The sequence below is a fragment of the Protobothrops mucrosquamatus genome, unplaced genomic scaffold (genome assembly GCF_001527695.2).
Source record: "Protobothrops mucrosquamatus isolate PMUCROS unplaced genomic scaffold, P.Mucros_1.0 scaffold497, whole genome shotgun sequence".
Lineage (NCBI taxonomy): Eukaryota > Metazoa > Chordata > Lepidosauria > Squamata > Viperidae > Protobothrops > Protobothrops mucrosquamatus.
The window spans coordinates 560,648-573,620 of NW_015386813.1; the positions used below are offsets into that span (position 1 = coordinate 560,648).

General features: G+C 44.5%; 1 protein-coding gene across 1 annotated transcript; it reads left to right on the plus strand.

Moving 5' to 3' along the window:
• The first annotated feature begins 11,527 nt into the window (after nucleotides 1–11,527).
• Nucleotides 11,528–12,700, plus strand: MAF (MAF bZIP transcription factor). The gene has a single exon (XM_015816778.1). It carries the CDS (start codon nucleotides 11,528–11,530, stop codon nucleotides 12,698–12,700), a length of 1,173 nt encoding a protein of 390 aa, XP_015672264.1.
• The last annotated feature ends 273 nt before the right edge of the window (nucleotides 12,701–12,973 follow it).

Consider the following 12,973-nt stretch of genomic DNA (forward strand, 5'->3'; position numbering starts at 1 on the left):
CCTCCAAACACGTGGAATCGAATTAGGCCAATAAAGTTGAACTTGTAAATGTGATGCTTTCTAGGTGAAGAATAACTTATGAGCCAATCTCTTTTTCCACTTATGGTATATAAGAAGATGCGTTCAAGGGTTCCATTTTTCATTCTGAAACCAATGTATTTTTTGTCTCTCTCTCGTCTTTATTCCAAAACATTGCAGTTCTGTATTTGTGAGAGCCAGTTTGATGTAGTGTTTTAAACTAGATTGTGAGTTCTAATCGCACCTTAGGCACAAAGCCAGCTGGGCCAGTCACTCACTCTCAGTCCTAGGAAGGAGGCAATGGCAAAGCACATCTAAAAACTGCAGGGACTTATCCATTGTTGTCAAGAGTCAACAATGACACACACACACACACAGCACATCCACTAGATTGGATGATATTGGATGAGGAGATACCATAAAACATGGGCAATCCCTTAAATAACCAGGCTTTAAGCCAAGAAGGGCTATATACATAGGTAATAAACAGGGATTTGAATTGTACTCAGCAGCCAATCCTTCATTGAGGAAATAGGAACGGTTACAGTGAACTTATTTTTAAAGAGGCAACCTCTACACATCATAATATTTGAAGTCCTTCGGTCAATGGGGAAGCCAGATTCACTTAACATCTATGGCAAGAAGGGTTGTAAAATGGGGAAAAAAACTCACTTAACACTTAGCACGCTGGCTGAGGAATTCTGGGAGTTGAAGTCCACAAGTCATAAAAGGGCCAAGTTTGAAGACCCCCGTTTTAAGGGATAAAATGGGTGCCTCAGAAACAGCAAGATTTGTTCTTAAATCCATTTAGCTCTGTGCACAAAAGAGATAAGTCAAATGACAAACCCAAAATGTATTTTCTACACCCCTGCATTGCTCTCCACTCGTACTCCCTAAGAGATTCCTCTACTTCAAGAAGATTTCAACAAGGTTTGGGCAGTCTGCTTCTCTTTCTGCCTCCGCTTCTTCCTGATGTGTGGATGTTACCGTCCCTTGAATTTAAAAATATGCAGAGAGATTTCTAGCTGTCTTCTAAATCATATTGGGCCTTCTAGGATGGCTAAGCTGCTTTGAGAGGCTCACCGTCGATCCCTACAATTGTACCGTCAGAATTCAGTAGCAACCGGCCAGGCATCAGAAGCGCAATTTCCTATGAGAAACAAAGGACACCAATCACTTTAGGCTTCCAGTGAAGTCGCCCAATTAAAGCAAAAAATGTTCTGCAGACCCATTCCCCCGTCCAAAAGTGATGCCATGATAAAGCACATAACATAATCTCTGGCCCGCACAGCAGAGCCTCCTTTCATGCATCAACTTGGGTCAAGTTCTCAGTAGTCTTCTGCTGGCCCACCTTTACATGTTACTCACGTCCATTTCCGCAGGGAGCCAGCCATGGATGCAGTCATGAAAACAATTCCAGAACTCTTTCACCTGGGAGGAAGTGGTATTGCCTGTCAAGCTGCCACTTCCCATCCGAAGCTCATGAAGACGATGATCTCCTGATCGTTCCATTGTTCCCCAAACAGGTGACCGGGAAGATAAAAGCCTGTGAATCATCCCAGTTGGATCTGGGGAAGACAGAAAAAAATAGGAACACCGGGGCCATTAAAACTCGTGTCCTTCTGACCCGAAGATCAGACTCAGGACAACTGCTGGATGTGGAGTTCACTTTGTCAAAGCGACAGAAGGAAAATACACAAGGCTGTTTATTTCCCTTGTTAAGGAAGGGACAGCAGCCGTTTGGAGTGTCCTGCCAATACCAAGAATATGGCTTTGCAGGAACCGGGTGTTGATTCAAATGACTCTCCACGCAGTGAAAGAAATATCCCCCTTTGCCATAAAGCAAAGCTCACCACTACGCCATCCATGCTTTCTGCCCTTTTCCCCTCATTTTCATTCCATTTCATGGAAAATAAAATTGCTATTGAACTTCCCTTCCCCTCCTGCCCTACAAATGGGGAGCTCTTTTTGGGGGGGTTCATTCTCAAGGGTGGGACTCAGTGTTCTGCCTTCTACCATAGAGACTTGATGTTCAGGAAGTGTGGTACAGTGTTCTCACTTGCAATGCATAACCTTCTCTCAGTGATCATTGGCCTCCTGACTTCCTATACTTCCAATCAATTGCAAGGGAAATTCCCAGGGGAAAAATTCCTTCTAGCAACAGCAAAGACCAAGAGGCGATAAAAACTATTGAAATGGCAGATATGGCTTCGAGAAGTCAATCCTGACCCTGCACTATGGACACAAGTACAAAAAAGAGCAATTTCACTGCATGTCACAAATCTCATCTTGCCTTTTTAGATCCTCCTCCTCCGCTTGTCCACTTCCTATGGAACTTTTTCACATCAGGAAATGCAGGGAATCTCAGAAACCACAGTGATGGAGCAGTCTGTAACAGAAAACTAAAAATTGCCAGCATATTTCACCAATTTGCCATAATAGAACATGGTATTAAAAGACACACACCAAATAAAGATAGACAGATGATAGATACACAAATGATAGATAGACAGACAGACTGACTTACATATAGAAAACTCTGGTGGTCCAGGTCGGTAGGTCGATAGGTAAGGAGATAGACTCGACTGACTGAAAACTCTGGTGGTCCAAATATCGAAAACTAGGGTTATTCAAATATCACTGTAGTGGATTGTAGTCTGGATTCCCAGGAGGGTTTTCATTCCAGAATGTAAAGAGACAAAGAAGCTTAGATACCGTAGTTAGTTGGGAGAAAGAGAATTAAGACAGTTCCACCCTAGAAATTCTCTTGAATGATGCAAGTAGGCTCTTTAGTTTGGTAAAAATTTTGTCTATAGGCAAGGAGCAAGTTCCAATTGGGTAAAGGTTTTGTAAAATTTTACCTTTTTAACATAGTAAACAGCCCAGAGTTATCTTGTGATAAGATGGGTGGTCAATGTGAAAGAAATTGTTTAGAAGTAATTTCATATGTGTTTCTTGGCCCACAAACCAAGCCAGCATGGCTAATACAAATTATGTTCTGAACATCATTTGCAACCTTTTGTCATGATGCAACTTAACTCATGCCATTCGTACAATGACATCATAGTCCGCATGATGTCATCATGGCTTCTACCATTTGTGATTCTAGGAGTTGTAGTTTGGCAACCCCTGCAGGCTGGCTATGTTGTAAAGCACTATGGAAATTAGGGATAGAAACAAAAACTATTTCTAAAGAGAAGAAAAATTTGGGGAAGTTGGAAAACAAATTTCAATACAGTGCTGATATTTCTTTCTTTTTTTTAAATAAAAATCTTACCTGTTCATGTTATGCTCCTTATATTTAGTCCTAACAGGAAGTAAAACAGGGTGCTGAAACTGCATCTTTGGCTGATCAATCCTTGAGTTTATATGCATTCAGTTGCCTGCTGAAATTTCAAGGCTCTAGCATATGGAAGCAGATTATGAAATTTGGTCAATATAGATATACCCAAAGTGAACAACATTGTCTAGAGTGGGATAACATTGTCTTAAACAGGATAGGATTAAAGGCATTTTTCATTTCACTTACCTGCAGATTCCCATTTTCCATTCTTACATTCACACGAGAAGTGTTCTAATTCTAACTGTTCATAGCATATTTATTCCTGATGTTTACCTGTGATATCTAAGATAAGCTCTTGTGTAATCTACAGTTTACATATTGTGAATTTATATATTACTTGGATTCTAGAATTTGACATTTGTTCCCAAACTTAGTTTTGATCTGAAATTAGCGCTAGGTTTGTTATAGATGTTCTGTAGACTGTTGTGCAATGAACACTTGTACTTTAATGTAGCATTTACACAAAGGAGTCATTCAGACATCCAGGCATGACTACAAAAAGGAAGTGATCTCTCAGTGGTTGTGCCTGATTTTATTGATTTTATTGTATTGTATTGTATTGTATTGATAAGACACACACTCCATCATACTTCTGGGTACTCCACAGAATAAAAACTGTGTCTTAAAAATTCATACATAGAAAATGTTATATAAGAATTAGCAATCAGAGACTATTTGTTACCCATTTCATTCTGATTTGCAGATTTGCTGTTTTTCTTGCACAGAATAAAGAAATGTTGCCAATTGCTGAATTTTTCCTCAAACAATAATTCAGGAATATAACATATTAGCAAGAATATGTTTAGAATCATAATTTCTAACCACGTTCAAAAGATAAAATAGTCTTCTTACTGATCTACCTCATTTTCTTTCATAGTTCAGAAATACATACAGGCATTTAGGAATCCAAGCATGACTGATTACATTGTGTTCTGGTGATATCTTTTTATTAATGATCCTTTATGTTTTATTTAGAAGAAAAAAAACATCCAAGAACATTTGTTTTCTAATTTTAAATAGAAAGCAGAGATTCCATAAAAATAACACAAATTATTCAACAACTGAAATGGAATTTGGTGAGCAATAAATACATATTCCATAGAATACATAAGCAAAACTCCAGAGTGAAAACAAACCTACTTTAAAACAAAATGTATCCCAAAACTAAAACAGGATAACTTTTCTTCACTAACAAAAGATTTAGTTAAGGTTAGATGAGGCATCAAGCCCCCAAATGAGTTTTACATAGAAGCAAAAAGTTAAGATTTTTTTTTTTCAAAAATCTAGTGATCATCCCAAGTTTTATAACCCAGGTGTGGAAACCCCTACAAAAGAAGTTAAGGGAAATTTTATTTACAAAATTGGAAATGATGTAATGGACAGAGAGAGGGAGAAAGAGTGAAAGGAAATGATGTTTACAATTTGTTTTTTAGATAGACATTTCTGTGCCTGTAAAGGAAATTATAAAACACGTGGCTTTCTAACAGCTGGAGATTTATAGGCATAAAAATGATTCAGACTCAGTAAATGCAAGAAATGGAAAAAAAATACAGGATATTTTTCTGATTATGATTCAGTACTGATCCTTTTTGATATTTACACTCTACTCTGCCTTACATTTATCTCTGCGGTTGACTTGAAAGACAATGGATTGAATTCCACTAACAAGAATATTTCCCAGTATTGCTCAGAACATTTCCACTGAAAGAAAGGGCTTGATCTGTTTCAATTGCTCTTCTCTGCACTCTGTAGCTCAACTTTCCTAATCTTCCAATAGAGAGTGGCCTTTGGTGGGGATGACAGCAAACTGCAAAAGCAAGGGAAAAATTAACAATAGTCCTGTAGCCCTTTCCCATCATGAAAAATACTCTATTAGACTGGAACCTTCATCAAATCCACCTTTCCTTCCTTCATTCCTTCCTTCCCTATTCCCTAATCAGAGAATTTACTGATCTGAAACTGACTTCATTTAGGATTTAGTTCCACGTTAAAGAGACATTATATGATAATTGGAGGAAGTCTAATCAGAGCACACACTGATTGGTCAGTTTGAATTTCCTTCCCTCGACACCCACTCTACTCTCCACCCTTATGAAACTTTTGCTTAGTGACACATAAGTTGTTTTCAAGCAGCTGGCAAAAAGTAAGCCATGCTTGAAACTCCTGGGACCTGTTTCTAGATATATGCAGAGATTAAAATTTTTGCTTCAGTTTAACTTGCTAAGCTTTAGAAATCAGAGATAAGGGACTTCCAGACCATGTAGACTCTTCAAATCTGCTTAGATTTGAGTCACAAACATTAGGCATGTTTGATTTTTATGAATTCCAGTGGGACTTAAGCACAATTGACACCGTACCGAATGGAGAGCATCCTGCTTCAGGAAAGAAATTATAATAGATATTTACCTTGATTTCCATTCAGTTTGAACCCAATCTGCTAAAATCAAACCGAGCTGCTAATTTACCCAAACAGGAAAGAGAATTAGCCACAACATTAAGAAGTCAAATTTTATGTCCATATGATGCAATCCTTAAAAGAAATTAAGCAGGTGAAATTGCTAGAGGTGTTTAAATGCTATCTCTTCTTGTACTGATTCTGAAAATGATCGGGACATTTCTATTTATTAAATAGAAGCAGAAAGGTTGACAAGACAAATTAAGTTCATAGACACAGATTAATTCATCTTATGTTTTTTTCTCACTTAGCCACAGTGAGATAAAAACTGCCTGGATCTCTGTCTACCCCTTCCTGCCAGAAGCAAACTAGAATTTATTGGACATATGTTTGCGCTCCACTTAATAAAATAATGCGCCAATATTTTTCAGATCAACTTTGTTAGTAATTCATGAAGTGACTATTTATGCTAATCAGGCAGGAATATGTTTGCAGGCCTAATGTATTGCATAAATCTGAATACAAAATATTTAGTTATTAACCAAACTATAAAGTAAAACAAATAGTAAATTGCATTCAATAAAAGATATGTATATGCTGGTACGTGTGTGTGTGTGTGTGTGTGTGTGTGTGTGTGTGTGTGTGTGTGTGTGTTAGTTATATAATCATTTTCAAAGAGGGTTGTTTGGGGTCATCTGCTACTTATTTAAAGAAAAAAAGAATGAATAAATATTGAATTACAAGGACGATTATTCTCGTCATAATTCACCTATTTGTAATGACTTCTTGTTATCGCGGGGCTGCTTCATAGACATGGATGTGAAGGAGGACTCATTTCCTCAGCAATTTTACCCCTATCAGATTATCTCATCTGATTCTATTATTTCTTTCCCATAAATCTGCTAACAGTGATTTGTTATTTGTGGCCCTGTTAGCGGATCTGAAGCACTGTTAAAAGGATTTATCTAGCTTTGTAGTCTAAGAGCAGTTGATGTCTTCAGCTTTTGTCACTCGGGCGTTGGGAAATCAATTTGGTGGCTTTTCATACTTAAATTCAGTGGACACCACTCAGTTCTGCACCATAAAATAAGGCGCTGGATAAACAAAAGGTGCAGTAACTGTACTTAATGTGTTGGCCTTGATAGATGAGTTTGTTTAAGTCATAGCAAATGACACTCAAAGTCAATATAACTCACAAGACTTCTACTAGCCCCTTTAGCTTCCTTCTGCTTGTTTACTCAGCCAAGCAAGTCATGAAAATTTTTTAATTTTTTAATTTCTCACCGACAGTGGTGCTTCTCTGTACAAAATCCACTGACCGTGCTTATTGTACGGGATTATGTGCGTCTGCATGTGAGCATACATGTATTTTGGAGACTGTTCTGAACTGAAGCTTTCAAAAGCCCCGTGTTCTCCCAAAGGCCAAATGCTTGAAAAGTACAGAGCACATGAAAGGCAGTTGATTGAATCAGCACATCTCAAGTAAATGGAAACAAAAGCCCAAATTGGTGGGTGAGCAGGCTGAAGGAATTTAGCTGTTGGTGCTTTGGTGGTCTGGACACTTCTAACGGACATGAAAATGTGCAGTTGCTATTGAAGAAGTCCAGCCTTACCTGGAAATTGTTCAGATGCTCAGATTGTGAGCAGTTAAATACTACAGGAGGATCCTGCCAAAAGTGAGAGGAACAGAGTAAGGGGCGGGGAGGGGGGAGGAAGACTTCTGATTTTAAACCTCTATCCGTTTGTGCTACGTAACAGCCAATATTTGACAGCTCCCTCATCTGTAATAGGTTAATAAGACTAATACGCACCTCCAGTAATTTGTCTTAATCCTTTGGAGGTTTGAGCTCAGTCGTGTTTATAGCCCTCCGCTGCACTGCCATATCTCAGCACAGATTGTGCTAGCCAGATGTGGCTTTGCGTTCCCTGTTTTATCCTTCAGAGCTAACTGGGCTGAGAAAAGAGGAAAAAGTCCTCGTTTTGTACATGCAGCATACTTAAATGGGGAAGCATCTAAGTCAAAGGGACCCCTTCAAGTCTCCATCCCCCAAAATAACTTCTGCTATTTTAAAAGTAGTGGCACATCTCTCATTTGTCCTCACAATTTGAAAATGAAACCATTCCACTGTGCTAGGCTCAGAAGCGCAAGGAGGATGTACGAGACAGGCATGAGTGACTGTTTTATTCCTGTTGACACCCTCCCTATCATTGTACAATTCCTGTTGACACCCTCCCTATCATTGTAAATCAAACTGAGTGCATCATATTCACCTTTTCATAAATTCCATGTTTTGAATTTACTCTGGAAACCACCTTTTTTTGAGGGGGGGGGGTGTTTCCAGTAAAATGTTCTGGTTATCTACAAGTATGCAGATGCTGCCCAAATCAATGTGTGATGTACCCATCAGACCAGCTACTTCTTTCAAACTGTTCTTTGTTACCATTTAAGACAGCTTGATCATATGAATTCTTGCTGTCAAGGCTGAGCAATGTCAGGGCATACAAAGTCCTGGTTTTTTTTCTTTGCCAACTTGAGATTTTGAGACTATTGGCAAGCTTTTCCTAGGAGAAGCAAAGTCTTAACGAGCAGATCCTTAAAATTAGGCAAAGGCTGTTTCAGTAGGAAATTTGGAGGGGGGGGGGAATCGTTGAAGCCAATGTTCTGGGGTGCAATGTTCAGAAGGCTGGTTTAATATATGACTAAGTGTCAAGAGTCAGATTTCTGAGAGTTACTTTTCAGATAAACAACTTTACAGCACTACACTTAATCTTGCGTCCTAAAGACATATCATTTATCACCAAACTGCTAGTAACTTTAATTCCTACCGATGTGGTCTGGGAGTCGGTTGGAAATCAAGGCTAGAAGTTTTAAGAGATTTCCCTCCTATCTTAGAGAGAGGGAGAGTCCCAAATACACACAACTTCACAAAGTATCCAGACTAACAAGAACAACTAACCCTTTTGAGTCCCGCTTTCTAGAAATACACTCGCAGGCCCGTGCCCGAAGAGGGGAGAAATCATATTGATAGGGAACGGCGTAAAACACACACCCTGTTATTAGATCCAACCCCAAAATACGTCTCCGACGCGAAAGAGTTAATGTCAGACTATCACGCCGACGCTAAAGGCTCTTGACTTTTTTTCTCTCTCCTCCCTTAAACGCGTTTCTAGTACGGATTTTTATTTTTATTTTTTCCTGTCTAGAAAATTGGAAGCGGTTCAGTATGAAACTGATCTGGGGCGAAAGGTGGCGCTGTCGAGGTTTAAACGGAACGCGAGCAACCTGGATTTTGTTTTAAACTCGGTTCTTTTATTTTCGCTATTAATTAATTTATTTTTTTTTAAAGCAGCCCTCGCCGCCGAGAAGCGAGAAAGAGCGCGCGCCACGGTTTCCAGAACCATTAATCGAACCGGCCGTCCGCTTTCTGCAAACAAGACCACACGGTTGGCATTAAAACAGAAGTTTGCAAAAAGTTCTTCAAGGCTTCCTTCCTCCTCGGTTTTAATTCTCTCTTCCCTTCTTCCCTCCCCTCCCCACCAAGAAAAAGCCACCCCAAACTTAGGTTTAAAATCTAGGAACCGTCTTTAAAAGGAGCGCAGGGAAAAAGTAAAACGATTGCGCTGGGAAGGAGAGCTAGCCATTAGCCACTTGCCTTCACTTTCCGACCTCTGGCGAAGCCATCGATCTTGGAGGAGGGCAGAGGAGATCAGGGCTAAAAAAAAAAAAACCCTAACTTTGACCCGGAGGCGCCGCGTCCTGGATTCGGAAAACCCAGAGGGCGCCTCCGAGGCGTGCAAAGAGTGCAAAAAGAAGGGTTCGTAGCTGCGCTCGGGAAAAGACTCCGAATTCACTCCCTTTAGACCCAAAAGGCTTAGGTGCGTTTGAAGCACCCTTCCCTTCCTTCCCCGCCACCCCCCCGTCCCTCTAGAAAAAGAAAGCTGAACTATATGCAGATCTATCTTTGGGGTATCTAGAGAGCCGGCTGGGACTCCCCTCTTCTGGATCCCCGGAGCAAGAAGACTCTCGAGATGGGACATGTTAAAACCGAGTCTTGGGGGGGGGATCTGCGCGCATTCGCTCGTCCACGCTGTCTGACTTTCTCACACCCGGAGACTCACACTCTTAGAAGGAAAGGGCAAGGGAGAGCCGGGATTTTTTTAAAAAAACCAACTAACCCCCCCCTCGAATATATGTACTCCACATTTGCAAACGTAGTAGAGTACACAAATTCACGCCAGCCTTCCAAAACCACAAAACCCCGAAACGCACGCAGGAAAGCGAGAAGACGGTGCGTAAAAGCACCCTTACCTATTCTTTATCGCATTTTCTTTTGGAGAGTTGAGCGTCTTAGCAAAGAGTATTTTGCGGATTTTAATGGCTTTCGGACAGTCTCTCTCTCTCTCTCTCTCTCTCTCTCTCTCTCTCTCCTTTTTTCTTCCCCCTTTCCCCCCATCTCTTTCCCCCCTCCCTCCCCAATGAGCCCGAGGCGGCGCTTTCGGTTAAGAAAGAGTTAAAAAGTTTTGGTCCCAGCTGACAGTCAGCTGATTGGTTCCTGATTGACAGCTTTGAAAAGTTTCCTTGTTTCTATACTATTATGCTAATGAGGAGCCGGATCCGCGGCCGCGGATTGGAGTTGGGTCCCGATAGGAGTGTGACGTCAGGCGCGCTATAAAAAAAAAAGCAAGGCTTTTAAACTGTCCTCCCGGTTCATCTCTTTAAAATATTTTTTCATCTTGTCGCTGGAGCTCGGGAGCCGAGGGGTTATTATTATTTTTTTTTCCCCTCTTATCTTTCTTTCTCCCCTTTCCAGAACTTGGCGAGGAGGCTCCCCGCGCCCGACCCTCTCGCTTTCCAAACCTCTCCTCCTTTTAAACAACAAAAAAAAAAAATACGATCTAGCGACTTACCTGCTCTTGTTTTATTTTATTTTTATTTTATTTTTGAAATCGTCAGCCGCGTTCTTTTTTTTTTTCCCTCCTTTCCTTGGTGCTGAAACTCACTCTTGTCTCTTTCTCTTCGTTTGGACTCCGGCCACGGAAAAGGGACAGAAAAGAGGGGAAGAAACAGCGCGAAGTGTTAAAAAAAAAAAAAAAAAGACAGACAGACAGACAGCAAGAAAGCCAAACCATCCTTTTGCAAACCAAGGAGGAACTGCTAAGTAACCTTTCCCTATAAAACTGCAGTTGGGAAGCTGCAGAGAGAGAGAGAAGAGAGAGAGAGAGCCACGAGCGTGCAGAGGAGAAAAGGGGAGGGAAGAGAGAGAGAGAGAGAGAGAGAGAGAGAGAGAGAGAGAGAGAGAGGGGAGGGAAGGAGGGGAGGGCAGAGAGAAAGAAAAACGAAAGAAACCGAGGCGGCCGGATGCAAAAGGCGAGCAAATAGCGCGAGCGAGAGGCGGCAGCCAGGCACGGCCGCTCGCGGGGTTGCCGGCTGCAGCCCAGCGGCTCTTTGTCAAGGGAGCCTCGGAGCTGCTGCTGCTGTTCCTGCTGCTGCTGCTGCTGCTGCTGCCGGCGGCTGATCCCGGCTCGCCCCGGCGCCGGCAGAGCGTGCGAGCAAGCGGAGGAGGCGGCGAAGGAGGAGGAGGAGGCGGCAAGGGAGCGGCGCGCAGCCCCGGACGGCAGCTTCTTTTCGCTGCGGCTTCCGCGAGGCGACCAGCAAACTGGCTCATCCGCTGGCAAGCCAGAGCAGCCCCCTGGCTCCGGGAGCGCACCCTTTCTGGAGGACGGGCGGCGGCGGTGGCGGCGGAGGTGGCGGTGGCGGCGGCGGCAAAAGGATGGCCTCGGACCTGGCCCTGCACAGCGCCGACCTGCCCACTAGTCCCCTGGCCATGGAATATGTTAATGACTTCGATCTGATGAAGTTCGAGGTGAAAAAGGAGCCGGTGGAGACGGACCGCATCATCAGCCAGTGCGGCCGCTTGATCGCCGGGGGCTCGCTCTCCTCCACCCCCATGAGCACGCCGTGCAGCTCGGTGCCCCCCTCGCCCAGCTTCTCGGCCCCCAGCCCGGGCTCCGGCGGCAGCGACCAAAAGACCCACTTGGAAGACTACTACTGGATGACCGGCTACCCGCAGCAGCTCAACCCGGAGGCCCTGGGCTTCAGCCCGGAAGACGCCGTGGAAGCGCTGATCAACAACAGCCACCACCAGCTCCAGAGCGCGGCGGCGGCGGCGGCGGCCGGCTTCGAAGGCTATGCCAGAGGGCAGCAGCTGGCCGTGGGCGGCGGAGGAGGCGGCGGGGGCGGCGGAGGAGGCGGCGGCGGCGGGTCGGGGGGCTCCATGCCCCCGGAGGAGATCGGCTCGGCGGCCGCCGTGGTGTCGGCGGTGATCGCGGCCGCGGCGGCACAGCAGCAGCAGCAGCAGCAGAACGGCGGCGGGGGCGGCGGCGGCGCGCCCCACTACCACCACCACCACCACCACCCGGCCGGCGGCCACCACCACCACCACCATCATCCGCAGCCGCAGCCGCCGGGCAGCGTGCAGTCTTCGGCCAGCAGCACCAGCAGCAGCAGCAGCGGCGGCGGCGGCAGCGGCGGGCTGGGCGGCGGGGGTCTCCACCACCACCAGCCGCCGCCGCACCACGGGGGCTTGCACTTCGACGACCGCTTCTCGGACGAGCAGCTGGTGACCATGTCGGTGAGGGAACTCAACCGGCAGCTGCGGGGCGTCAGCAAGGAAGAGGTGATCCGGCTGAAACAGAAACGACGGACCCTGAAAAACCGAGGCTACGCGCAGTCCTGCCGCTTCAAGCGGGTCCAGCAGCGGCACGTCTTGGAATCGGAGAAGAACCAGTTGCTCCAACAAGTGGAACATCTGAAGCAGGAGATCTCCAGGCTGGTCCGGGAGAGGGACGCCTACAAGGAAAAATACGAGAAATTGGTCAGCAGCGGGTTCCGGGAAAACGGATCCAGCAGCGACAATCCCTCTTCTCCAGAGTTTTTCATGTGAGTTGTGGTCTTCTCTCCCACCTACCCACCCACCAACCTACCCATCCCGCCGTTCGGCCCCGACCCGCCAACCCCCTTCGCCCTGACAGCCCCTGGCCGCTCTTCAGAGCACACGGCAGGCACGCGCGCACACACACACACACACACACACACCCAGGGCGAGCGAGCACGTGCGCAAAAGTTCCTAAGGCTGGAGGATGGGAGGGGGGGAGTAAGGTCAGTCTGTTGGTCCCCAGGTTAATTATTGTTAATGTGGGGCCATCCAAGTAATACT

Excerpts from the sequence above, each read along its gene's own strand:
- MAF (XM_015816778.1), top strand. The coding sequence starts at position 11,528 with ATGGCCTCGGACCTGGCCCTGCACAGCGCCGACCTGCCCACTAGTCCC.